The sequence below is a fragment of the Mastigoproctus giganteus genome, chromosome 5, assembly GCF_048544385.1.
Source record: "Mastigoproctus giganteus isolate SK-2022 chromosome 5, ASM4854438v1, whole genome shotgun sequence".
NCBI lineage: Eukaryota > Metazoa > Arthropoda > Arachnida > Uropygi > Thelyphonidae > Mastigoproctus > Mastigoproctus giganteus.
This window is the reverse complement of record NC_143579.1, coordinates 113437882-113463277: the sequence shown is the minus strand read 5'-3', so window position 1 is coordinate 113463277 and position 25396 is coordinate 113437882. Positions and strand designations below refer to the sequence as shown.

The 25396-nt window shown below is 38.5% G+C and overlaps 1 protein-coding gene across 1 annotated transcript in view; it reads left to right on the top strand.

Annotated features, from left to right (window-relative positions):
- barr (non-SMC condensin I complex subunit H) overlaps positions 1-25396 on the top strand; it is a 462459-nt gene that overhangs the window by 27605 nt on the left and 409458 nt on the right. Inside the window, exon 2 of the mRNA XM_090374633.1 lies at positions 13897-14161. Coding sequence (XP_090230759.1) covers positions 13897-14161 — 265 coding nt within the window. The remainder of the gene's footprint in view (positions 1-13896; positions 14162-25396) is intronic.

The window sequence follows — 25396 nt, the reverse complement described above, 5'->3', positions numbered from 1 at the left end:
GAACAGACTTCCATCCCTTGTGGTGGAGGTTGATAGCCTAAATAAGTTTAAGGCTCAGCTGGACAGGTATTTTGAACGAACAGAGGGGTGAAGTGGAAGTGGGTTTTTTTTTTTTTTTTTTTGGCTGATGCTGCATAAGCTTGCTTTCTTGCATCAAATGCCTCTACTAATGCTACTATCCATGTGACACCATGTTTCTGAAATCCCAACAATATCTGCCTTTGATGTTTTGAGCAATACCTCAAAATTCTACCCCTTGAGCCCTGCACAATCTTTCCAGGTCTGAATTGATCGACAGGGCTCTCATCATATATTCCCTCCTATCGTGTCTGGGCAGAATTGCAGACACTTTCAAATTCAACCCTAATTCATGGTTTTTTTCAACAGTGACCTGTACTTGTTAAGTAATTCCGCCGGTCTCCTACTCTTAATATCATTAGTGCCAACGTGTAAAACTGTCACCTTTGGTGCCCTTAAAAGATGATATTCGCTGTACAACGTCATCAGCCTTTGCCCCTGTCAGACATACCCTGGTCCTGTTTCACCTATCCTTTTTACAAAGCATGTTTCCCGTTTCCCTGAGAATAGTCACTAACAACAACTAGTTCCTTTGGGACCAGCGCAATTCTGCCTTGGAGGCTGCCGCTGTGTTGCGCGATGACCAAGTGCAAGCTCTGGCATTGGTGTGGGCAGCTGAGAGCTTAGATGGGCCCCTCACTTTTAATCCTTCGATGGCATCCACCCTGTCCTTCAAGCTCTCATATAGGCCCATAACAATGCTGAGTTGTCACCTGATTTCCTTACACTCCTTGCATCGCCCACAAAGATGTTATTTGTTATTTTGTTTTTAGGAGCATTAGCAACTAAGGCCATATTGCTCCGGGATATGCGGTGGTCATTCCCTGACCTTTCCGCATCCTCCATATTTGGTGGTGACGGGCTCGAACCCCGGTCTAATCAAGAAGCGTGTGCTACGCGCTGCTGCTCCTTCCCACCTGGCTACGGAGGCGCCGCGCACAAAGAAAGACATCCCCCATGGCAGTATCATGTCCCGTATCCGACTGCTTTACAAACATCAAGCAAGTTGTGCATTTTAAAAAGCTGTGATTCAGAGGGCAACTGCCCCCCCCCCCCTCAGTTCTCCTCTGAGCCACAGCACTCCCATTAGCTTGAGCCTTTTGCTTTGCTGCTCTTGTTTGAGTCATGATTTCGATTTAATTTCAATAAAATTTCAATTTCAGTACAAAATTAAAACCCTAAACTTGTATCCCAACACAGTTATAACACTATATTTATGTTTCAGTATCGAGTGTTATCTACGAAATCCCTTTATATAACTTCCGTATCAAGTTAGTATTAGTTATTTATTTTTCTAATTATTTATGATACGTAACCTAAGTTGTTATATGTACAATTTAATTGACAATGAAGTTCAACAAGATTAATAGATTTTACTGATTAATTGACAATATTATGTACTATACTGTACTATATTAAGCTTATGCTATGCAGTTCGAGATATTTTGTATCGTGTTACAATGGCGGCAATTTACGAACGGTCAACACGTGGATTTGATACCCTTACCGATACTAAGTAATAACTACAAAATCTCTATCTAAGTTACTTTAAACAAGTATCGTAAATAGGAATATAAAGCTACTCAAGAAAATAAGTTAATATGCCAAGTTAAGCTAATAAAACAGAAATAAATCAGAAAAAACCTCTTTGTTCCAGGAGCGCCAAAAAGCTACAACCGCACAGGCTACTCTCGTACTCGACTTTGTAATGTTCCACAAAACGATATATTTATTCAACAAGTTAACCAGGTGGTGAATAACATAAAAGAAACGCGACTTCCTAAATTGAATACACACGACAGTTCAGCTTCGGGAAAATAAAGACATTATTATACAGAGGACAGATAAAGGAGATAACAGTAGTAATACTCAATAAACATGATTATATTAATAAGTTAGATTCAGCTGTTTCAGATACCTCCACTTATCTTGAAGTAAACCCGGCACGCTTTACCAATTTGGTCAGTCAAAACAATAAAACGTTAACCATGTATCGAAAAAACTACTATATTACTATGGTTCAGTTAAAGGAATTGAAGGCAAGAACATACAATATTTCTGCACTTTTCAGTCAGGTAAAATTACACAAGGCTGGATTTCCTATTTGGCCTATTGTTTCCTACAGAAACTCGGCATTTTCATCCTTGGCCACACATGTATATAGCATTATAAAACCCTTTAGACAGGTGACGCAATTTGGGATTAAGAACTACGATACATTATTTAATAACCTTAAGGACTGTAGACTTGGTGACAGTGACAGTTTATTCTCACTAGATGTTACCTCATTATATACGAATGTAAACTTGAATACACATTAGATATTATTTGGGATATGTTAAATAATAACTCAATACCGATTAATTATACGAAGCTTCTTATTAAGGAAATTTTTCACTTAATTAAACTGTTAGTTGAGGCCAACTAGATCACCTTTCGAGACAAAGTGTACAAACAAATTTTTGGTTTACCAATGGGATTGAGCCTGAGCTGCTTAATATCTGAGATCTATCTCTCAACGATTGAGCATATACATTTGACGCCTTTTCGACCCCGCATCACATACTATAGGGGGGGGGGTATTTAGACGATGTTCTACTTATTACTGATAGTAGTACTATCCAAGACATTTTAAATTTGTTTAACAATATTCATTCTAGACTCAAATTTACATTGGAAAAGGAGAATACAGATAGAAAGTCGTTAAATTTTCTAAATTTCACGCTTACTCGGGACTCGAATAAAATCCAATTTAACCTCTGTCGAAAACTTACAAACACCGGTATGCTTCTACATATAACAGCTGTCACCCGTTCATCTACAAAAGATCGATTATCTTTAATCAATTTCTTAATGCCTATAAATATTCAACGATGGAATCTGCTTTGGGCTCAGAAATACAAATATTAACCAGCAGATTCTTAAATGGGTTACCCACTTGCTACAATAGACAGAATTAGGGTACAAGCTAAGGATAGGATACAAAATACTACACCAACCAACAATAGTAATATTAAAAAATACTTTATTTCTGTCCCATATGTTGAAGAGTGGCACAAACAGCTTAACAGATTCTTTAAAGATACCGAATTTAAAATTATGGCCAGGCCAATACAGAAATTACACACTATACTGAACAATCACTCAGTCCTTTCCTCGTTCACAACACAAATTAATAACTCGGTATACAACATTTCTTGCAATGATTGCGATTCATCTTACGAAGGTTCGACGCATTTTCCTCTGAATATTCGTGTTAAACAACATGCAGCCTCAGTTCATGCTTCTCGTTCAGCAGCGTCAGAATTAGCCTTTCATGGCGTTAACGAAAAACATACTTTTTTATTTAACGAGGCTAAAATACTTAGTGTCCAATGTAATTATATGCGACTATTAATTGCAGAAACTAGAAATTAAATTACACAAGAATTCTGTTAATGCTCGTCGGCCCTATCTGATCTCCGATTCGTGGGCTTCTATGCACATGTGCAAAGACAAATAATCCCTATTTAAGTTTCATGCTCACCCCTATTCGGTAATTTTTATTCCTGTGATCATGACATACGGTCGAAAAGCATTGTCAGCTTCAGGATGGAAAATCGTTTTGCAATTTTTTCGTTAAATTCTTTTAATTAATTTTCTTATTTTTAATTGCATTAAATTGATTTTTTTAATTGTGTTAAATTGATTTTTAATTATTTGTTACTCTTAATGTAAGATTTTCGATTTTTTCGTTTTAATTTCTGGAGAGTATCATACAGAAGTGTTCTAGGTACTATATTGAGGTAAACTTATCTTATTATTTTAAATATATAACAAATATAAGACTAACCAATGTCAAAAAAAGGAAATGAAAAATAAAAAACAAAAAACACATAATACTCCTGTAGTTAGCCAATTGATGTGCACAAGTTTTCCATTTGCTACATATATTTCATATCAGAAACAAAGACCTTATTGCTGTATTTCCTTTTGTTTTGGCTGCTGACTCTTGAAGAAGAAGTTAAAAGCTTAGGATCTATAGCATTAACTACTATTTATAGTATTTTATTTTAATCTGTTTTTATTTTTCAGGCACTTAATTTCTCCATGGTAACTACATCTGAACAGGTCAGCATTCCCCACTCATACTCTGATCTACTTTAATTTATATACAGGGTGTTTCAGTTAAACGTTTCAGAACTTCTAAGAGGGGTAGGGTACATCCTGACAACTCGAAATCATATAGCAATGTGGGGTCGGAAATGCTTTCCTGAAGCGGTGTTGTACACAGAAGCACCATAAAGAAAAGAGACCGTAAGTGAGAAATCGTTTTAATAATACATGAAAAGAAGCAAAAGGTACATGGATTAAAGTAAGTGTTCAAAGTTTCTTCCACGGGCTACAATGCACGCCTCACATCTCCGACGCACGGACATCCGAACATTCTGGAATACTCCAGGCGAATTTCGAATTTCTTCGGCAGCTACTGCAATTCTTGCAACCAGCTCCTCAGCATTGTCAACAGGGGTGTCATAAACTAGCGATTTCATATGACCCCAGAAATAAAAATCAAGACATGATAGGTCGGGTGACCGAGCAGGCCAACGCACGGGACCACCACGTCCGATCCAATGTTGACCAAATGTGACATCCAGGTAGTTACGAACATCTCCGCTATAATGGGCAGGGGCTCCATCGTGTTGGAACCACATTGTCTGTTGCGTCGATGCAGAAATCTGTTCATCTCTCAAAAGTTGTGGCAATACTTGCTGCAGAAAGATCAAGTAGATAGGTCCGGTTAGACGACACGGTAACAGGTAAGGTCCGATGAGGTGATCTCCCATAATACCGGCCCATACATTGACCGAAAATCGAATCTGTGCTGCACGACGTCGTATTGCATGCGGGTTCTCGACTGCCCAGGTATGGTCGTTATGCGTGTTGAAAATTCCTTCCCTTGTGAAGGATGCCTCATCGGAAAACAACACTTCAGCAGGAAAAAGGGGATTTGTAGCACATTTTCCAAGGTACCACTGTGCAAAAGCAATACGAGGTGCATAATCCTCCGGTTGCTGTGTCTGGACACGCTGCACGTGAAACGGATGCATGTCTTGTTCTCGGAGAATCCTCCAGACGCTGCAATGGGAAACCCCGACTGCGTTTGCTAGACTTCGTGTACTCGTTCTTGGATTCCCCTGTACATGCTGCAGCACATTCTGTTCGACGGCTGGAGTCCGTGCTGTTCTTACCCTGTCCCTGTCAGCTCTTTCAAACGAACCTCTCTCAGCTAACCTCTGGTGCAGTCTTGCAAAGAAATTATGACTGGGAATACGCCTCGTCGGATATCGTTCCGCGTACAAACGCTGTGCGGCTGGCCCACTACAATTTGCAGCCCCGTACGCCAAATGCATATCGGCTAAATCTGCGTTCGTGTAATCATCCATCCTACTAACTTGGCGTTCTTGTTCAAGAAATTCGAAATTCGCCTGGAGTATTCCAGAATGTTCGGATGTCCATGCGTCGGAGATGTGAGGCGTGCATTGTAGCCCGTGGAAGAAACTTCGAACACTTACTTTAATCCATGTACCTTTTGCTTCTTTTCATGTATTATTAAAACGATTTCTCACTTACGGTCTCTTTTCTTTATGGTGCTTCTGTGTACAACACCGCTTCAGGAAAGCATTTCCGACCCCACATTGCTATATGATTTCGAGTTGTCAGGATGTACCCTACCCCTCTTAGAAGTTCTGAAACGTTTAACTGAAACACCCTGTATATATATATATGTTAGCATTAGCAAGGGCACATGATGCAAGAAAGCAAGCTTATATAGCATCAGCCAACCCCCCCCCCTCATTTCACCCATCCCCTCTCTCCAAATGTTCATCAAGTTCTGCCTCAAATCTATTTAAGCCATCAACTTCTACAACGACAGATGGAAGTTTGTTCCAGCAATCAACCACCCGCTGGCTAAAGCCAAACTTTCACACATCTATCCTACAACCGTCTTTCCTCAGTTTGAATTTATGCCTGCTCAGGTGATTATTCTGAGCATTCTCAATGCTATTTTGAGCATTGAGCATGCTCAAACCATTCAAGGCTTTATACACCTCAATCAGATCACCACGCAGGTGCCTAATCTCCAGACACTGTAATTTGCAAAACTTAAGCCTTTCTTCGTAAGAGCAACCCTTTGTTCCATTCACTAATCTTGTTGCCCTTCTCTGTACTCGTTCGAACAGCTCTACATCCTTCTTAAAATGAGGCCTCCAGACCTGTATACAGTACTCAAGGTGTGGCCTGACCATTGCTTTATACAAGGGGATCACCTCCTTATCCCTTCTAGAAAAATTCCTGTATATCATTGACAAGACACCATGAGCTACTCTTGCAGACCGTCTGCACTGCTCAAAAAACTTATCTGCCTGCACAATTACCCCCAGGTGCTTTTCATTCTCTACCACTGTCAGTGTGGTACCACAGAGTTGATACGTTACTCTGGGATTACTGCTTCCCATATGTAGTACTTTACATTTGTCAGTGTTAAATTAAACTTCATTTACCACCTCTCAGCCCATCTGCTCAACTTTTCTAGATCCTGTTGCAGCAGTGTACTGTCGTTAGTGTCATTAACAACCCTGCCAACCTTTGTATTTTCTGCAAACTTGGACATTAATCTGGTATACTATCAGCAATATCATTTAGAAATACAGAAAAGAACAATGGATCCAACACTCAACACTGAGGGACTCCACTAATAACATTAATCCACGAAGAACAGTGTCCATTGATTACCACTCTCTGTCTTCTCCCACTCCACCATCCCTTTATCCATAGCAGAAATTTGCCTCCAATGCCACACTGCTCCAATTTGTGCAGCAGTCTTCCATGTGCAACAGTATCAAAAGCCCTTCTAAGATCCAAATATATGATATCAAAATTAATCCCTGCATCCAGTTCTTTTGTGGCTGCATCATAGTATCCAATCAAATTAGTCAGACAAGACTTCCCCTTAACAAACCCATGCTGTGTCTGAGCTATAACTGAAGTCTTGTCTAGATGATCCTGCAATGCTTCTTTAACCAGTGCCTCCATTAATTTCCCTGGAACAGAAGTTAAACTAACAGTTCTGTAATTACCTGTGTCTCCCTTTGATCCTCCTTTGTGGACTGGAGTCACATTTGCACATCTCCAGTCCATGGGTACCTCCCCTGAGTCCAGGGAAGCTCTCATAATTATGGCTAAGGGTTTGCTTACTTCCTCTGCCGCTTCCTTTAATATAACTGGATAGATTCCATCCACCACGGGTGCCTTTTTTATGTTTATCTTCGACAATTTCTCCTCCCCTTTCCTCTCAGTTATTACAAAATCATCTAGCTCACTGCCAGAGTTTAACTCACCTCTGGCATTCCCATCCCTGAATAGCTCCTCATGTGTGAATGTAGATGAAAAATACTCATTTAGTTTGTTTGCCCCCTGAGCAAGATCATCAACAGTTGAACCATCCAGTGGACCAATCTGATTCATCCCCTTCCTTCTAGAGTTTACATAAGTAAAGAACTCTTTGCTGTTTTTCGTTGTATCCTTTGCCAAAGATTTCTCATAATCTGCCTTTGCCTGCCTAACCTCCTTTGTGACTTGGTTTTTATAGTTTGTTTTCATAGGCTTCTGTGTCACGTGTTAATTTATATGTATTCCATGCATTTTTTTTGTCTACCACATGTCTCATTAGTTCATCTGACATCCATTTTGGCCTAAACCTTGAACAATATTTCTTAGTTGGTATGAAAAGCCTAATAGCTTCCAAGATCAATTCTTTGAATGCTTCCCATTTTGAATTTGCTGTTGGTAACATCATCATTTGGTCCCACCGTATAGAATTTAAAAACTGTTTCGGACCACCGTAGTCACCTTCACAAAAGCAAAAACCCTTCCCTTTACGCATGATGATAGTTACCTCTTTGAGTAAATCCCACTTCAGCACACTGTGATCACTGCCACCTAGTGGTTCCTTTATCTACAGATTCTTAATGCATGAATCTGTAGATAAAGGAACCACAGATTCTTAATGCATGAATAATCACTATTGATAATCAGATGAAGGGTATTATTCCCTCTATTTGTCTCCCGAACATGCTGATGTAGAAAACAATCATCCAGTAAATCCACAAAAGCCTTGCTAGTGTGTGAGTGACCAACCCACAAATTCCAGTCAATCTCGGAAATTAAAATCCCCTATTATAAATCACTCTGATTTAATGGCCCACTCTTTCTCTGCACAATTGCTCATTATACTCATTAGATTTATTTGGCATATAAAACATGCCTACTCTCATTTTTCCTTTCTCAGTGCTTATGTCACACCAAACAGACTCAACATTGCATTGTCCATCCACATTAATTGGTGCACTTCCTTAGATGTTATGTGTTTATTAACTAACAGCATAACCCGTCCTCCATTTCTGTCCTGTCTATCCTTTCTGTACACATTGTACTTCCCAATTTCCAGTTCTGCACTACTTATGTCTGTGTGACACCATGTCTCTGATATCCCAACAATATCTGCCTTTGATGTCTTGACTAGTACTTCAAGCTCATCGAATTTAACTATACTCCTAGCAATGGTGTACATGCAAGTATACATGCACCTGTTTCTACTCTTAGTTACCCTAACACAGCCCATGTATTTACTTGTTTCACTGACTCCCAGCAGTCCTGGAAATCCCCATTGCCTTGCTTTCCAGGCTGCTGCTCAATTGCATTTCAATGGAAGTAGTGCAAGAATTACTTTTACCTCTGCCAGCAGCTACTGTTAATTTATTAGTCTGTGTATCCCCCCCCCCAAGCTAGCTGTTTTCTGACCCATCTAACTCTGCCTCGATAGCATCAGCAAATATTCTTGCACCCTTTCTATTTAAGTGTATCCCATCCCTGTAGAAGCAGTCTCTCTTGTTAACAAGCACAAACCAAGCTGAGAAAAATTCTACCTTTTGAGCCTTGCACAATCTCTCCAGGGCCGAATTGATCGACAAGGCTCTCCTCATACACTCCCCCTCCTATCGTGTCTGGAGGGGCCTCCGTAGCCAGGTGGGAAGGATCAGAAGTGCGTAGCACACGCTTCTTGATTAGACTGGGGGTTCAAGCCTGTCACCACCAAATACGGAGGATGCGGAAAGGTCAGAGAATGACCACCGCATATCCCGGAGCAATATGGCCTTAGTTGCTAATGCTCCTAAAAAACCAAATAACAACATCATGTCTGGGCAGAATTGCAGACACTTTCAAATTCAACCCTAGCTCATGCTTTTTTTCATCATTGTCTTGTACTTGTTAAGTAATTCTGCCGGTCTCCTACTCTTAATTAGAGTAGAGTAGATTATATATATAGATTACAGTAGATTATATATATATGCTTATATTAAATATAAGCATGAGTTTTAACATGCAGTGTCAGTTGGTATATAAAAATAAGGATGATATGACAGATGCTCTTGAACGTGCAAAGCAGCAGTAAAGGATGCAAAAGTGTATATATGCATGGAGGAATTAATGGGTTTAATAAAAGTGCAAAGATGGAAGGGAAATGTATACAAAATGCAAAAAACTAATAGGGGAAGGGTAGCAGAAATGAGAAAAGTTGTAGGTGTGAAAAAAGAAGGTTATAATGAATTAAAGCAGGAGTGGCCATCTTAATTTGTGATGCGATCTACATTTTTCCTTCAATATGTGCCGCGATCTACCATCTCAAAAATTTCATTGCACAAGGTGCACAAATCGAGGGATGACTGTAAATATAAAATTCGTCGTGATCGACCGAAATCAAATCTGCGATCGACTGGTAGATTGCGATCGACTCATTAGCCACCCCTGAATTAAAGGATTATAGGCTGGGCGCTATAAAGTAAATTATAGTTCCCCATTAGAGAGGAGGGAACTATGAAGTAAAATAATTAATACAAAGTGATTAATCAAATAAAAGAACTAACTAGCATCAGAAATAAGTGGGTAAATTTAGCTAAGTCAAAAAAGGGGGGGGGGGTAGCAAACATCTGATGTTAGCCAAAGTAAATATTGATATATGGTCAGGTATACCCAACCATGTGTCAATATAGACCAGTGTTTCTCAATCTCTTTTTAATAATCCCCCGAAACGGGTTTTTTAGACAATTCCCCCCCCCCATGAAATTTTAAACAAGAAAAATACTTTGTACTTATTCCTTTTATTCAGTGTAATCCCTGAGCTTGATGCCTCTTAGCTAAAAGTTCAATGTTCGGTATGATGTTAGTAAGTTTAATTCTAATGTCTCTTGAACAAATACTGATTCTGTTTATTTATTGAACTAAAACCACTTTCAACCCTATAAGATGTTGGAAAACAAAGATATATTTTGGCCATTTCAAATTACATTGTCAGATAAAGAAGTTTGGTTGTTTTTGATTCCCACAACTCAGCCATTCCACGTTTTTTGAATTTATATTTGCATTCTTACATTTTAATTCAATGAGTTCTTAATGAATTTCTTAACTAGCAGACCCAAAATCGCATCCAGTTGGATCTAACTTCCATGGCTTCACTTCAAAAGAAAATAAATCTGAAAATCAGTTTTTCATTTCACTTTTTAAAGAACACAAATGATCTGAATAATTCTCAGATCATTCTCGGTGAGAGATTCATTGATTTCAGCTAACTCTTGCATGCCATGAAATTGTTTTCTCGTTGCTTTCAAATATTTCCAGTTTTTCAATGAGCTTTTAAAACGCATTGCAGTCTGTTACTGTAATTAATTTCCCTTGAAGTTGAAGTGATAGTCCATTAAGTTTTTGAAAAATTCAAGCCATATAATATAGTATAGGTTGCTTTTGTGTTTGCTGTTCTCCATTGCTAAATCTGTGTCTCCTTCACTTTCTAAAAAACTAATTATCGTATCAAAAGGGTTTACAAATCTTGTTAGACAGTTTCCTTTAGAAAGCCATCTGACTTCTGTATGTAAAAGAAGCCTCAAATATTGTTCTTCATTATTCAACACAAAGGTTTTTTGAAAAGGCGATATAATTTATTTATGGTTTTAATAACTATACTGAGAGATTGATAAAGAACTGGATTAATAATTTTTGCAGCCAGATGATGTCGGTGCACAATGCAGTGTATTGTAAGAACTTAACTTCTGGACATACTTCCTTTAGGTGGGCTATAAAACCTTTGTCTTCCAACCATTTAGTATCCTGTTCCACCATCAGTGGAACAGGATACCAGATTTTCCAGTGGTACTTGTTTTTCATCAAACCATGTTTTTACAGCAGCAAAAGTGGATGCTCCGGTACAGTCAGTTTCCTTTAGATTTTATAAACATCTCTTCTTGCAATTTACAACCTTCATTGAAACAAGGAACATAAGCCATTAGAAGGCCTTATTGTCAGTAACTGTGGATTCATCAATCTGAATAGAAAATTTTCTCCTCAATTAGCTGCTCTCCAATGTTAATTAACATTGATTCGTTTTCGAATTGAATCGTTGCTCAGTGGCAATGCTTTTAAAATTCTGGAAGCATTTTGATGCATCACTGTCGAAATTATAGTCTCCAATGAAGGTCGTATAACATTGCCAGCAACTGTATGTACACTACAATGATTTTTGCAATGATTTCTGCAATTTTATAAAATGCAATCATTATATTGTCATGTGTTTCTGTGTTCTTCTTAAATAAGGAAGTAACAATGTTACGATGCTCATAATTCTGTTTAAAAATTTTAAAATATTCAATATGTTTACCTACTTTATCAGGATGTTTCCTTTTTAAGTGATCTAAAAGTCTTGATGGTTTCATGTCCTTAGTTGAAAAAGAACTATTACACGTACAACGCATAGGCTGTCTTGAGTCGAATGGGCTTTCAATACAACCATAAGCTAGATATTCATCCAGATACTGCTGACACTTCTTTCCAGCACTTGACATGATTGATGGGTGATTGAATAACTACAAAGAATTAAATAATAAAATACAAACTATTTTTATTTAACTCTCATAGCCAATGTCGCTCACAAGACTTGGGATCAAAAATAAACAACTTCCTAATATATTAAATATATTAAACTATATTAAAATAATATATTAAAAACTTCCTAAAATACTAATTGTTGCTTAGAAAGTATATAAACAATAACATTTCCTCATCCATCCATGCCTCATGTATTGACCAATGAAACAAAAGAATAAATAAATAAACCATGCTCACCATGCTGCTGCCAAGGTTGCAGCTGTTGGAAAGATGCAAATGGCAAGGATTTCGGAGACATTACCTCTGAAAGCACTTGGGCATTTAATGCCTGTGAAAAGCAAAGGTGGTTGCATTAAAGCACACCCGCTATCTTCATTTTATCAGAATTTCTCTCTTGCTCCTATATGTTAAAAATCAGTTGTCTCAGGGGAAAAGAAAACACATTGAGAGAAATTAAATATTAAGGAATAAGTTGTTGTCGGGTAGAGTTTGAACTTGAGGGCCACAAACCATTATAATACCTATGTTTTTTATCTTATTATAAATTCTATTTCATGTTCTTCTCCCATTCTTTCCTGATACTTTGTCTCAGGTGAGTGCAGCAAGATATTAGTAGATCCTAGTGACCTCCATGTGATGGGAGTGGGATGCTGTGACCAGGTGTTGCTGTTTCTCACCTGCTAAGAGCCAGGCACCCACTTGGCAACACAACAACAGACCATATCATTACACTTACACACTACATACAAATGGCCAGCTTTGGCATAAGCTTCTTCACAAGATATACAACAGCAGCTAATGGGGGGAACCCTGGGGTCCGCCATAACAACTCATATATCCCTGTTTGTCAACCGATGAGAAGCTCGAAATTTCTTAGGTCTTGGTGAATCAGAATGCTTCCACTTGCTTGACTGTTGTTTTGTCTCTGGAACATAGTGAAAAATCCAAGTTTCATCACAAGTTACTATTTGATTTAAGAAGTTTTGACCCTGCATTTAAAAATGACCAATCATTTCTTTGCACAAGTCTGCTCTTTGTTCTTTTTGTTCTGGAGTCAAATTTTGTGGAATCCAGTGGGCACAGATTTCAGTGATCTTTCACAATATTGTGAGCACTACTGTATGAAATGGACATTCTAACCTCTAATTCATGAAGCGTAATTCACCTTTCTTCATCCAAGATTTCCTCTGCTTTTGTGATTTGCTCAGGAGTTGAGGAGGAAGGCTGACCAGATCTTGGTCATCTGCAACAGATTCAATGGCCTTTACTGAACCACTTGTTCCATTTAAATATGGCCACCCTACCAAGACACTCATTACCATACCCTTCATTCATCTCTTTAACTATTTCAATGCATTTAAGCCTTGTCTGACATTAACGAATTACCTATCGTTGTTCAATCTGTATGTCTGACATGATACTTGCTTCAAAATGATCGTCAGTGACATATAGCTAAAAAAACTCTTCGTGCAGCAATAGTTCGACAAGTACTGGTATGCTCACACAGTTTACTCAGTAGTGGTCAGGGAGAGCACCTCTAGTGGCAGTTATGGAAAGTTGCCTTGGTAAGCATAAAATCTTGCACCAGACTGCAAATTAAATGATCACTCCTCGTATATTTTGGAATGGAAATACTTCATTTGCCACGATGTGTAATATAATACCCTCCCATGTGTTGTATTTTGCTTTTTATCTTTTATTACTTTTTATTATTTTTTTGGGTTTTAGTTTTGTTTTTTATTTAAATTTTTCTTTAAGTTAGTTTTCAGTTATTAACCATATTGTAAGAAGTTCATTAAAATAGCAATACTTATTTAATCAAGCAAACACATTTTTCAGCAATAGAAAGAGGATTGTTAACGGGTGCTGTGTCACCTGTTGTTCAGCGAAGCATTCGCAAATCTCTTGGTTGTCACAGAAGATCATTAACTACACCTGTGAGACATCTATCTCGTGTCAGTGGGATTCATGAAACACCAAAGTCAGCTCAGCTATCAAATGTCCCTATCAATGATGATGAATCTGAAAGGAAACAGAGGCAGCGGGAAAGGATGTTGGAGCTGCAACGAAAAAACTTGAATAGTCCAGCAACTCCTAGCAATAAGTAATGCCTGTTATTTTAGTAGAAAGAAAAAATATTAATTGTCATGTTTATCATTCATGCTAAACTAGCTAAATTTAGCAATTATTTTTCTTGTACATTAACATGTAAGTTCTAACAATATTAATAATTGCGTTTTAACTAAGGACATTTTTATGGAGAACTGATACAAGATAATAAAACTGAAGACTGGATAATACTAAAATTGAACATGAAATTCTTGCAGTCACTGACCAACTGAGGGGGGGGAGGAGCCTAAAATTAATTAATTTTAAAGTCAGTAATACCAAATGTTATGGAGATAAGTAGTCTGTATAAAGTAAACATAATAATTAGAAGGAAGAGGAAAAAGTCTATGTCAGTGATACAGTAGGTCTCCTTTTCTCATTGAATCTTCAGAAGATGAGCAATATAAGCCAATATTTCCAATAGATCGACACTGACAGAATCCATATTAGCAGTCTTTGATCAGATGGACGGTTTGAATTGGTGGTTGGTGGATTTCTCCATTACTTTGGAAAGAGTAGAGGTAAGTGCATATGGTGTTGTTGGTCTGGCAGCACCTGTAGTTGTCCACAACTCCATTTTTGTTTCTCTGTGAAGAGAAACAAAAATGGAGTTGTGGAGTTCTGGCCTTCACAGAGTTCATACAGAACTCTGTGAAGGTCAGAAATGTATGTAATGTGTAGTTTGTGTAGTATGGTGTAGGGCACATATGGGCAACCCCCGGGCCGTATCCGGCCATCTACTTCTTTTGACCCGGCCCTAATCTATTTTGTGTGAACATGTTACAACGTGTCAGTTTGGTGCCTACATTGATGTTGTGTTCTGTTCAGTGCCTGCGGTGTAGAAGACAGTTTGTTTGACAGTTCTGAATATCGCTTATAAATATGGGGCAATGTCAGGGGTTACGTCAAAAAAAAGAAAAGTAGATGCAGAGAATCGTCAATTTCAAGACAACTGGATGGAGGATTATTATTTTATTCTGAATAAAGGATTTCCTGTATGTTTGCTGTGCAAGGAATCCGTATCTGTCAACAAAGAATATAACTTGAAGAGACACTTTACTTCGAGACATGCGGATCACCAAAAAATTGATGGACAACTACGAAAAGATGAAATACAGAAGTTGAAGATGAACTTGGATACCCAGCAGCAAACGTTCAACAAGCAAAGAACGCAGCACCACAGCATTGTCAAAGTCAGCTTTGTGGTAAGCGAAAAAATCTCTAAGCATTCTAAGTCATTTGGTGAATGAGAATTTATCAAAGAATGTCTGCTGGATGTTGCAAGTATAATATGTCCTGAAAAGAAAAAGACTTCTAGAATATTCGTTTGTCGAGACGTACTGTTGTCCGACGGATAGAAATTATGTCTGATGATATCAAAAAAAGTTTAAAAAAGAAGATTGCTAGATTGAAAGCATTTTCAATTGGTTTGGATGACAGCACCAATGCCTCCGATACAGCACAACTGGCAATATTTCTTTGAGGAGTTGATGCGGATTTCAACATCACAGAAGAATTATTGGCGCTTCGGCCGTTAAAAGGAACAACTACCAGTGAAGATATATTTGAAACAGTCAACACAGTCTTTGAGAGATTTGGGCTTAAATGGAGTTCACTATCTGGCATATGCACTGATGGAGCCCCTGCAATGGTTGGTGTATGGAAGGGATTAATTGGAATAGTTCATGAAAGAGCAATAGAACTACAGATCCATCAGGAAAATTTAACAAATTTTCACTGCATTATCCACCAACAAAATCTGTGTGCAAAATCGATTAAATTCACAAAAGTTATGGAAGTTGTAGTAGCCAGTATTAACTTTATTAAGTCACGTGCACTTAATCACTGCCAATTTAAGGAGTATTTGGCAGACCTATTTTTGGATTATGAAGATGTGTCTTATTATTGTGAAGTGAGGTGGTTGAGTAAAGGTAAAATGTTAAAACGATTTTATGATCTGAGACAAGACATTGCAGATTTTATGAACATAAAAGGAAACACAATTAACTAGGTAAAAGATGATGAGTGGGTGTGTGATTTAGCATTTCTTGTAGATGTCACCGGATACCTAAACGAACTGAATCTCAAATTGCAAAAACAAGGACAATTGATTCATGAACTGCATGGCCACGTCAAAGCTTTTTGTAATAAACTAAGATTGTTGGAAAGTCAAATAAGAGCTAAAAATTGTTATCATTTTCCTACTCTAGCAACTTATAAAAATATCCCTTATAATTGTTATGTCGTACATTATATTATAAAATTTATGTAGAGCTTTATATCAAAGCATTATATTTTAAATAAATGAAATATGAAGTAGCAACTTTTTTAATTCATTTAATATTAATTTATTTTATTTAATAATTTGGTCCGGCCCTTGACTTGGAGACAGAATGATAATTTGGCCTCTGAACTAGGAAAGGTTGCCCATGCCTGGTGTAGGGCTTTGTTGTTCTTCTGGCTGTTTAGCCATGGGACCTCTGATGGGACTCGTTTTCCCATCACCACCTCATGGAGGTAAGTCAAGCAGTGAGGGATAGAATTCTGGCTAGTCCTGCTGCAGAGTTGTCTGTGCTTTCCATCAAGGTACAGGTGGAATTCTACCCTATGCAGGTTTGCAGAGTCCTACACCCTGATGGATTCTGAAGGCAGGGTGCAAGCAGATCCCATACCAGGGCTGATATCAGCAGCGAAGGTATTTCTGTGTCCAGGAGGGCACCAGCAGAATACTGACTGGGAGTGTCAGCTGTACAGGACTGCAGTAAGAGTGTTGGAGGTTTGTAATTTAAGATGTCAGATCCTTTGGGATGGAGATTTGCTCTTCTCAAGGTGAAGCACCCTGTGTGAAGCATCCTGTGTGAAGGTCAAGAAGTGTGTATAATGGTGCTTGTCCGTGACAAAGAAGAATTCCTCTGCGAGGAAGAGAGTGAAGTTCCATGAGCATTTTGCTACTAGGTAGATGAAATTGATGCAATGATAGAGGATGTGCTCCCAGTCCTTGGAGTCTGTAGGAACACAATGGATCCTCTATAAATCCTAGCTCAGCAGGCTTGGAATTTAGCAAGCCATGTCCTGTAATCAAATAGGTTATGTAGAGTCTTGGAGAGAACCATGGTGGAGGTTTTGGATATGTGATCAGAATGTTTGGAATGAATCTCATGGTAATGCTCCCCTTTTGGGCGGTGTTCCAGTTTGCTTGCCTGATGCCAGTAAGGTGAGCAGTAATGCTTTTGTTTTATTGTCTCTGGGAATTTGTAAGGTTTAGATTGTAGTTTAGGATGGATGCAGGAGTGCCTTCTTGTGATAGTAGAGTAGGCCTCTGGTAATGATTTCAAGGTGCTAGGGAAGTGCCCTTACAAGAACTGGAGGGCCTGAGTGCTGATGATGCAGCAGGCATGAGTGATGGCTAAGAGAACATGACACTGAATAGAATCCAATTTATGTTGATTTCTAGCGATGATGGCTTGATGGTACCAAACACCAGCACTGTAGCACACCATCAGAAGAAGAACAGCATTGTACAGAGGTGAGAGGGCATGACATTTGAGCCTCCAGTTTTACTTAAGAGTCTTTTGCAATAAGTGAAGTGAACCTTGTGATCTTAGCTGCAAAATGATTCCAAGGTATTTGATCTGTTGAATAGTTCTGATAGGTGCATTGCCCAGTTTGAAGGTAGGAGACCTGGTGGCTAAGAATTTATTTGGTGCAGAGCAGTTTGTTCTGGATTCAAGTTGAGCTTAGGGTTGGCTTTCATGAGGACGATGAGGTCATCCATGTAAGCAAGGAGTGAGATATGATCGATATGTGCTTTAAAGATATAAAGCACAAATTTAACTTTATTACCTTACCAATTAACAAAGTTAAATGATATGTGAAAATTGGAAGAATATTTTCCAGTTAGCAAAATAAAAAATAAATTTGTGCTTATGTACATAGCTTAATTTAACACGTACTGTGATACATGTACATATTGACTAATTGATATTTCTGTTCACTGAGTTTTTTTTTTTTTGTTATAAAATTTGAAATAGTAAAAATGATAAGCTGTTAATAACAAAGAACATGATACACACGTGAGATATGGAGTAGTGAGTGTCTGAAAATTTATGTTTTTTATATGATTGAATATTTCATGGAAGGGGAAACACATTTCACCATAATAATGTGAAACCCACAGAATTCCAGATATCGGTACTACAGCAAATGCAAGAAGATAGAGTTTACATTTATAATTGATTACGCTCACAGAAAAGCCAAATAAACCAGGAACTGCAAATTGTTTTATGGTGGTGGTGGCCTCCAGAAATGTGCTTTGGAAAAATATCATGAAGGCGATAACGTGTCATCGCCTTCATGTGAATCCCTGCTGTTGACTGCGAGTCAACAGCAGGGATTCACAAAAAGGAATAGAAACTTTGAAAATTACATCTAACATAATAGCAGGGTTTTCCCAGCACAAAAGCTCAAAAATACCATTTTAAAGTCAGTAATACCAAATGTTGAGATAAGAGAAATGTTATGCAAGATTTCCAGCAATTCTCAAACCATGTTATATAAGTACCGTGTTGTGCGAGGATTGCCGCAATTTATCAATCGTCTTAGAGCAAAACCGTGTTGTAGAAGTACCATGTTATTATACAGGAGTTGCCTGTATTTAATATGGATTCCTCCCAAGAGTTGGTAAGACTGCCTGCTGAGGGGAGTGTAGAGCTGACTACTTCACCACAGGGGAGCTTTGAAGTAACAATTTTATAAACTACACCCAAGAACTGTCATTTCTGGTGGTGGCATCCAGGTCAAGCCAAGAGTCCCACTTTCTCTCTCTGATGGCCTTCTTATAATTGTGGACAGTTCTGTATGTGTCATGGAGGGCTTCTACTTAGGGCTTTGGCGATGATGATCTTGTTTGCTGAAATCTCTAGTCAAGTGCATTACATCACCAAGGAACAGTCTTTTGAAAAGGTTTCTTCTTTGGAATTGCATCACCACAGGCATTGAGGATGATGCTGGTGATCTTGTTTGCATTTTGTTCCAGGGAGAGGGGCAAGAGCCAAGGGGGGCAGTTCTGCAGAGAAGAATGGAGGACAGCGGAAAACCTGTCTCAGTTGGCGGACTTGAGGGTGAACCTAATGATGTCACTGTTGATGTGAGCAGCTGGATCCACCTGATGGAGAAGGAGATGGCCATGTGATGTGAGGTTTTATTTCTAATGATGACCACTGCCTTGGGGGTATCGTCTGTCGCTTCAGCTACTTTGTGGGAGAGTGGGTACCCTTGAATTTTCTCAGAATGGATATATGGATCTTGAGTGAACAGGGCATCTGCATTTACCTCATCAGCTTTTCTTTTCTTAAGTTGGTCCTCGACCAGTTTAGCATGCTGGGCATTGAGCCAGATAAAGTTCATTATGTTGTTTGTGGGCTGGTTACTGTGTAACCATAGTCAATTTTCTGCTTGATTAGACTTGTGGGTTTTTGGTATACTGGATAGTTGGCATCTCTGATTGAATGAGAGTGGTCCCTCTTGTTGGACTTACAGTTCGCGCAGACTGGAGGCTTAGTTTTCTTCTGATAATCCATGAATGAGTGGCCACAGTAAATACAGTTTGGGAACAAGAATGAGTTTTGTGTTCAAACTTAGGGCACTGAAAGCATTTAGGGACAATGACGTGCTCCTTATATTTATGTGATGTCCAGTTAACGTATATGCATGTTTGAGTGGAGATTGTTTTTCAGATCATTGGAGTTAGCTGAACAATCCAGTTTACATTGGCCTTTGATGTTGTCTGCATTGTGTACTTGGGAATGAACCCCTTGTTTGTTTCTTCTCTGAGGAAGCTTTAGGAAGATTTCTTTGTTACACTTCAGGGAGTAGTTCATTCCTGAACCAGAGGTAAGTGCGATGGGATGATAATAGAAGGGTAGGATTTGTTATTTGTTATTATTTTTTTTTTTTAGGAATTGACTGGATATGAGCATATTTCCAAGCAGAGGGGAAAGCACCAATGAAATAAAGTGGAAAGAGGGGCCACAAAATAGCAGAAAGTTCAGGAGCACATATTTTGAGAAGTGGAGAAATGCAGTCAGTACTACCTAGAACTTTCTTATCATCAAGATTGTTTAGAATGCCTTCTGTTAGAGCATATGGTGGAGGTGACTTTACCAAGGTCATTGATACAAGAGTTTGCAGTAAAGTAGAATGCTAATAAGTTAGTTTTATGTTTAGGTGAGGATGCAGCAGAACCAGTTTGCAACAGAACTGGAAGTATAGATGGACAGAAGCTGTGGCCAGCAGTTTTGGCAAGTGACCACGAGGCTCAACTACCTTTGGACAAGAAGCAAGTTTTCTAACAACTTATCATGCTAACACCTGCTATGGGTGTGTGATTGACTTATATTCTCCACAGATCACTAGCACTACTAACCACTACTGAATTCATTATGATCTACATAGCTGCCAACTCTCCACATTTATGAAGAAGCCATCATTTTTACTTGATCAGACCTTTGTCTCACCATCATAATACAGTAGGTGACAGCGTTTTTTATTTTCATAAAAAAATAAATAAAATAAAACTACAGGCAACTGTCGGTTTACGAACGAGTTCTGTTCCAAGATATTGTTTGTTATACTTTTTTTTATTGTTATCCTTATCTTGCATTCCTGAGCTTTTACAATATGTATCGTATTCGTTAGCAGCATTATTGTCTGTAATGTATGATATTTCAGGAACTTGTGTATGCAAACCTAATTAACAGTTATTTCAGTAAGATGCCAATATATGATGTAAAATTTCAGAAGATAAATACGCGGTGTAATCAGACTTTTGCAAAGAAATAAGCGTAATAAGCAACGTCTTCACCAATAAATAGGGGTAGAACTTTTTTTTCTGCCTGGTCTGTACTTGTTAACAGGAGAGACTGCTTCTACAGGGATGGGATACACTTAAATAGAAAGGGTGCAAGAATATTTGCTGATACTATCGAGGCAGTGTTAGGTTGGTCGGAAAACTGCTAGCTTGGGGGGAAACAAGGACTAATAGATTAACGGTAGCCACTGGCAGAGGTGAAAGTGATTCTTGCACTGCTTCTATTGGAATGAAAAGAAGCCTGGAAAACAAGATGCAGGATGTTTCAGAGACTGCTGGGAGACATTGCGGTACAAGTAAACACATAGGTTGTGTTAGGGTAGCTAAGAATAGGAACAGGTGCATGTATACTTGCGTATACACCAATGCTAGGAGTTTGGTAAATAAATTTTATGAATTTGAGGTATTGCTCAAAGCATCAAAGGCAGATATTGTTGGGATATCAGAGACGTGGTGTCACACAGATATAAGGAATGCAGAACTGGAATTTGGGGAGTACAAAGTCTACAGAAAGGATAGACAGGATAGGAAGGGAGGAGGGGTTATGCTATTAGTTAAGAAACACATAAAATTCAAGGAAGCGAAGCCAGTCGACATCGCTGCAGTGTCAAGTCAGTTTGGTGTGACATAAGCATTGGGAGATCAAAATTAAGAGTAGGAGTGTGCTATAGGCATAATGACTCTGATGAGTATAATAAGAAAATGTACAGGGAAATAGAGTGGGTCAGTAAATCAGAGAGTCTTATAATGGGAGATTTTAATTTTCCAGATATTGACTGGAATTTGTGGGTTGGTCACTCACACACTAGCAAGGCTTTTGTGGATTTATCGGATGATTGTTTTCTGCATCGGCATGTTCGGGAGGCAACTAGAGGGAGTAATATACTTGATTTGTTTATCAGAAGTGATTCTTCATGCATTAAGAATCTGCAGATAAAGGAACCACTAGGTAGCAGTGATCACAGTGTGCTGAAGTGGGATTTACTCAAAGAGTTAACTTCTATCAGGGGTAAAGGGAAGGGTTATTGCTTTCGTAAAGGCGACTACGATGGTCTGAGACAGTATTTAAATTCTATACAGTGGGACCAACTGATGATGTTACTAACAGCAAATTCAAAATGGGAAGCATTCAAAGAACTTATCTTGGAAACTACTAGGCTTTACATACCAACTAAGAAATATTGTTCAAGCTTTAGGCCTAAATGGATGTCAGATGAACTAATGAGGCACGTGGCAGAGAAGAAAAATGCATGGGATACATATAAATTAACACGTGACACAGAAGCCTATGATAGATATAAGCTGGTCTGTAACCAAGTCACAAAGGAGGTTAGGCAGGCAAAGGCAGATTATGAGAAATATTTGACAAAGGATGCAAAGAAAAACAGCAGAGTTCTTTACTTATGTAAACTCTAGAAGGAAGGGGATGAATCAGATTGGTCCACTTGATATCGGTGGTTCAACATGTTGATGATCCTGCTCAGGTAGCTAACAAACTAAATAAATATTTTGTATTGACATTCACATGTGAGGAGTTGTTCAGCGAGGGGAATGCCAGAGGTGTATTCAACTCTGGCATTAAGCTAGATAACCTTGTAATAACTGAGAGTAAAGTGGAGGAGAAATTGTTGAAGATAACACAAGAAAGGCACCTGGGGTGGATGGGATCTATACACTTATATTAAAGGAGGCAGCAAAGGAAGTAAGAAACCCTTAGCCATAATTATGACAGCTTCCTTGGACTCAGGGGAGGTACCCATAGACTGGAGATGTGCAAATATGACCCCAATTCACAAAGGAAGATCAAAGGCTGACACAAGTAATTATAGACCTGTGAGTTTAACTTCTGTTCCGGGAAATTTAATGGAGGCACTGGTTAAAGAAGCACTGCAGGATCATCTAGACAAGACTTCAGTTATAGCTCGGACACAGCATGGTTTTGTTAAGGGGAAGTCTTGCCTGACCAATTTGATTGGATACTATGATGCAGTCACAAAAGAGCTGGATGCAGGGAATAACTTTGATATTATGTACTTGAATCTTAGAAACGCTTTTGATACTGTTGCACATGGAAGTCTGCTGCACAAATTGGAGCAGTATGGCATTGGATGCAAATTGCTGCTATGGATAAAAGGGTGGTTGAGGGGGAGAAGACAGAGAGTGGTAATCAACGGACACTGCTCATCGTGGACTAATGTTATTAGTGGAGTCCCTCATGGTTCAGTGTTGAGTCCATTATTGTTTTCTGTATTTATAAATAATATTGATGATGATATATCAAGCTTAATGTCCAAGTTTGCAGATGATACGAAGGTTGGCAGGGTTGTTAAGGACACTACTGATGCTATGCTGCTGCTGCAACAGCATCTGAAAAGGTTGTGCAGAAGGGCTGAGAGGTGGCAAATGAAGTTTAACATTGACAAATGTAAAGTACTACATATGGGAAACAGCAACCCCAGAGCAACGTATCAACTCTGTGGTACTACACTGCCAGTGGTAGAGAATGAAAGGGACTTGGGGGTGGTTGTGCAGGCAGATATGAAGTTCTCTGAGCAGTGCGGACGGGCTGCAAGAGTAGCTCATGGTGTCTTGTCAATGATATACAGGAATTTTTCTAGCAGGGATAAGGAGGTGATTATTCCCTTGTATAAGGCAATGGTCAGGCCACACCTTGAGCACTGTATACAGGTCTGGAGGCCTCATTTCATGAAGGATGTAGAGCTGTTGGAATGAATACAGAGAAGGGCAACAAGATTAGTGAAGGGAACAAAGGGTTGCTCTTACGAAGAAAGGCTTAAGTTTTGCAAATTACAGTGTCTGGAGACTAGGCACCGGCGAGGTGATCTGATAGAGGTGTATAAAAGCTTGAATGGTTTGAGCATGCTCAATACTGATGGGATTCTTCCTCTTGCTCAGAATAATCACCTGAGAGGGCATAAATTCAAATTGAGGAAAGACAGATGTAGGATAGATGTGTGGAAATTTGCCTTTAGCCAGCGGGTAGTTGGTTGGTGGAACAGACGTCCATCCCTTGTTGTGGAAGTTGATAGTCTTAATAAATTTAAGGCTCAGCTGGACAGGTATTTCAAACGAACGGAGGGGTGAAGTGAAAGTTTTTTTTTTTTTTTTTTTTTTTGGCTGATGCTGCATAAGCTTGCTTTCTTGCATCATATGCCTCTACTAATGCTAATGCTAAATGCAACTTCTATAATCTTCCTCTGAGTTGTGCTGATTATACAGGTGTGCAGTTAAGAGGTATGTTTCATGATAGTAAAATACACTTGATCTGATTATCAGTAGTGATTCTTTGTGCATTAAGAATATTCCGATAAAAGACCCTCTAGGTGGCAGTGATCAGAGTTTGCTGATGTGGGATTTACTAAAAGACATAAAACTACTGTCAACAGGATCAGATTAAGGATGAAATAGGCTCCCAGCCATATTTAAACTTGAGGCCCCTTTAATATATATATATTTAATTAGTTTTTAATTGTGTTCGATCGATTTTTTAATTCTTTTCAATTTATTTTTTACTGTAATTATGTTGCATTAATGTTATATTTGTTTTAATTTCTGGAGCATATCATGCGGAAGTGTTCTACATATCATATAGATAAGTAGATTAGAGTATAAATGGAGGAATGCTGACCACATCAGATGTATTAACAATGGAAAAAATAAATAGGTGCCTATAAAATAAAAGGTAAAATAAAATTAAATAAAACTACATATAGTACTTAATTCTATAGATCCAGTGATTTTAACTTCATGATTAAGGGCCAGCAGCCAAAACAAATGGAAATATAGCAAGAAGCAAGGCCTCTGTTGCTATGTATATGAAATATACATAGCAAGAGAAAAAAATATTTATGTTATAAATTCTGGGAGAACTAATTTGTTAACTTCTTTGGGCGCCTCCGTAGCCATGTCAGAAGGAGCAGCAGTGCGTAGCACACACTTCTTGATTAGACCGGGGTTTGAGCCCATCACCACCAAATACGGAGGATGCGGAACGGTCAGGAAATGACCACCGCATATCCAGGAGCAATATGGCCTTAGTTGTTAATGCTCCTTAAAACCAAATAACTAACTAACTAACTTCCTTCTTTGGTTCACCAATACAGCTTGGCTGTCGTTTGCTCCCCTCAGCTCATTTCACCAGCTCCTACTTGGCACTGCTGTAAGTTGTCTGCCTTTGTCAATATCATCTCGTCTACATTTTACATTACTTTTGTTTTTAAATTTCTCCTGAGTGGCTTACTATTTTCTTTTATTTCTTTTTATTTAATCTTATCTTTATTTTTATTTTTTACTTTAGATTTTATCTTGGTTTCACTCCATTTCTTGTTGGTCTTTGTCAGG